Consider the following 1,554-nt stretch of genomic DNA (forward strand, 5'->3'; position numbering starts at 1 on the left):
TACAAACCAAAACATTACTTGCAGTAAAACTGCCCTTGGACTGCCTATACCCAAATCCCTAATTTAAAGTAGGCAGGTATGTGCAGTCCCCAGAATATCCCAGTTTCCTTTGTATTTATTCTCCATGCACTGAAGGGAGCAGTTTTGTGTTCACATTCTTTCTTTCTATGGAAAGAAAGGGAAGGAAGAAATGAACAATGGTAAACTTTGTATCGTAACCCTTATAAATTAAAAATCATCCTAGCTTTGTTTTATGCCATGCACAGAAATTATAAAGCAGCTGTGTCCCGCAGGCAAATCTTAGGGAACTCACACATAGTCATTTAATCTGTAGCCGCTATGGGAAGCAGATGTCAGGGAAGAAGCATGGTTTCCCTTGTAGACAGTTGGTGGTCTACAGGAGGGAGCAGTCCTCCTCGTGCCTCTGGGCTGCGGCTGGTAGGGTGCCTCGTTCCCATTGCACTGGCCCGACGTGCACAGCAGAGCGCCTCCGAGGATCGTCAAAGATGCAGAGACAAAGCCAAGGTACAGGGCTTGACCTATCTCGTACTTCATCCCGTGAGGAAGCAGGGGGTTGTAGAAATCTGTAACTACATCGTTAGTGGTCCAGGAAACAGGTACCAGGCAAACGAGACCGGCCAGGATGAAGACGATCCCCCCGGAGACTGCGATGGAGGCTTTGGCAGAAGTCCCCTTGGCACAGCGGGTGCACTTCATTCCGACGACAGCAATCACGCATGCCAGCGCGGAAAGGACGCAGGAAATCACCATCATGGCACGGGCTGCTTGGAGGTCACGAGGCAGTGCGAGCTGGGAGCGGTGGACTTGGCACTGGTAGATGCCGGTGCTGTGCCAGACACACTCCATCCACAGACCTTTCATATACGCCACAGCTGTTATAATATTGGTGCCTACATGCGCCGTTCGCCACCAGTGTGGCAGAATAGTAGCAATTAGTGTCCCAATTAGACCGAGCAGGCTCAGAGAGAAGCCAAGTAACTGAACAGCTGTGCTTGCCATGCTAATGTTTGTCCTGACTGGTTCCCTTAATAAAGCACCTCCACTCGAATTCCTTCAGAAAACACGGGCTTTTCTTGGAAGATATGCAGCTGTTTTACTTTGACACCTTCTGCTCTCCTAATAAAAGGTAATTGAGGAAAAAAGGAGTTAATTATTACCCAAATGCATTACCTCTCCAGCCAGTAAGGTGCATTCCAAGTCCAGTTAGTGCAATAATTAGCATAGTTATCGCTGTTAATCGTATTTTTGTGGAAGTAATAGGAAAGTAAGCTTCCCTCTTCCTTATATAAACAGTCTTCTGTTGCCCACTGGGAAGAAAATTCAAGACAATTTATGAAATGGAAAAAAATATTTTAAATTCAAATATTCTTCTTCCCAGCAGACTCTTCAAAAAAACAAACATGATTTCTTTCTAAAGCAGAGAATTAGCTAGTGTTAACACTTGGAATGAATGAGATTTATAAAGTAGGGAACTGCAGTTTGCTTTACATGATGAAAACATTCCCAGAAGGTCATAGCAGGACTACAAAAACA

The 1,554-nt window shown here is 45.3% G+C and overlaps 1 protein-coding gene across 1 annotated transcript; it reads right to left on the reverse strand.

The window, feature by feature from the left end:
• Window positions 1-309: 309 nt before the first annotated feature.
• CLDN14 (claudin 14) lies at window positions 310-1,112 on the reverse strand. The gene has a single exon (XM_040577159.1). The coding sequence runs from the start codon at window positions 1,018-1,020 to the stop codon at window positions 310-312; it is 711 nt and encodes a 236-aa protein (XP_040433093.1). The 5' UTR covers window positions 1,021-1,112.
• Window positions 1,113-1,554: the final 442 nt, after the last annotated feature.

This window comes from Cygnus olor, chromosome 1 (genome assembly GCF_009769625.2).
Source record: "Cygnus olor isolate bCygOlo1 chromosome 1, bCygOlo1.pri.v2, whole genome shotgun sequence".
NCBI lineage: Eukaryota > Metazoa > Chordata > Aves > Anseriformes > Anatidae > Cygnus > Cygnus olor.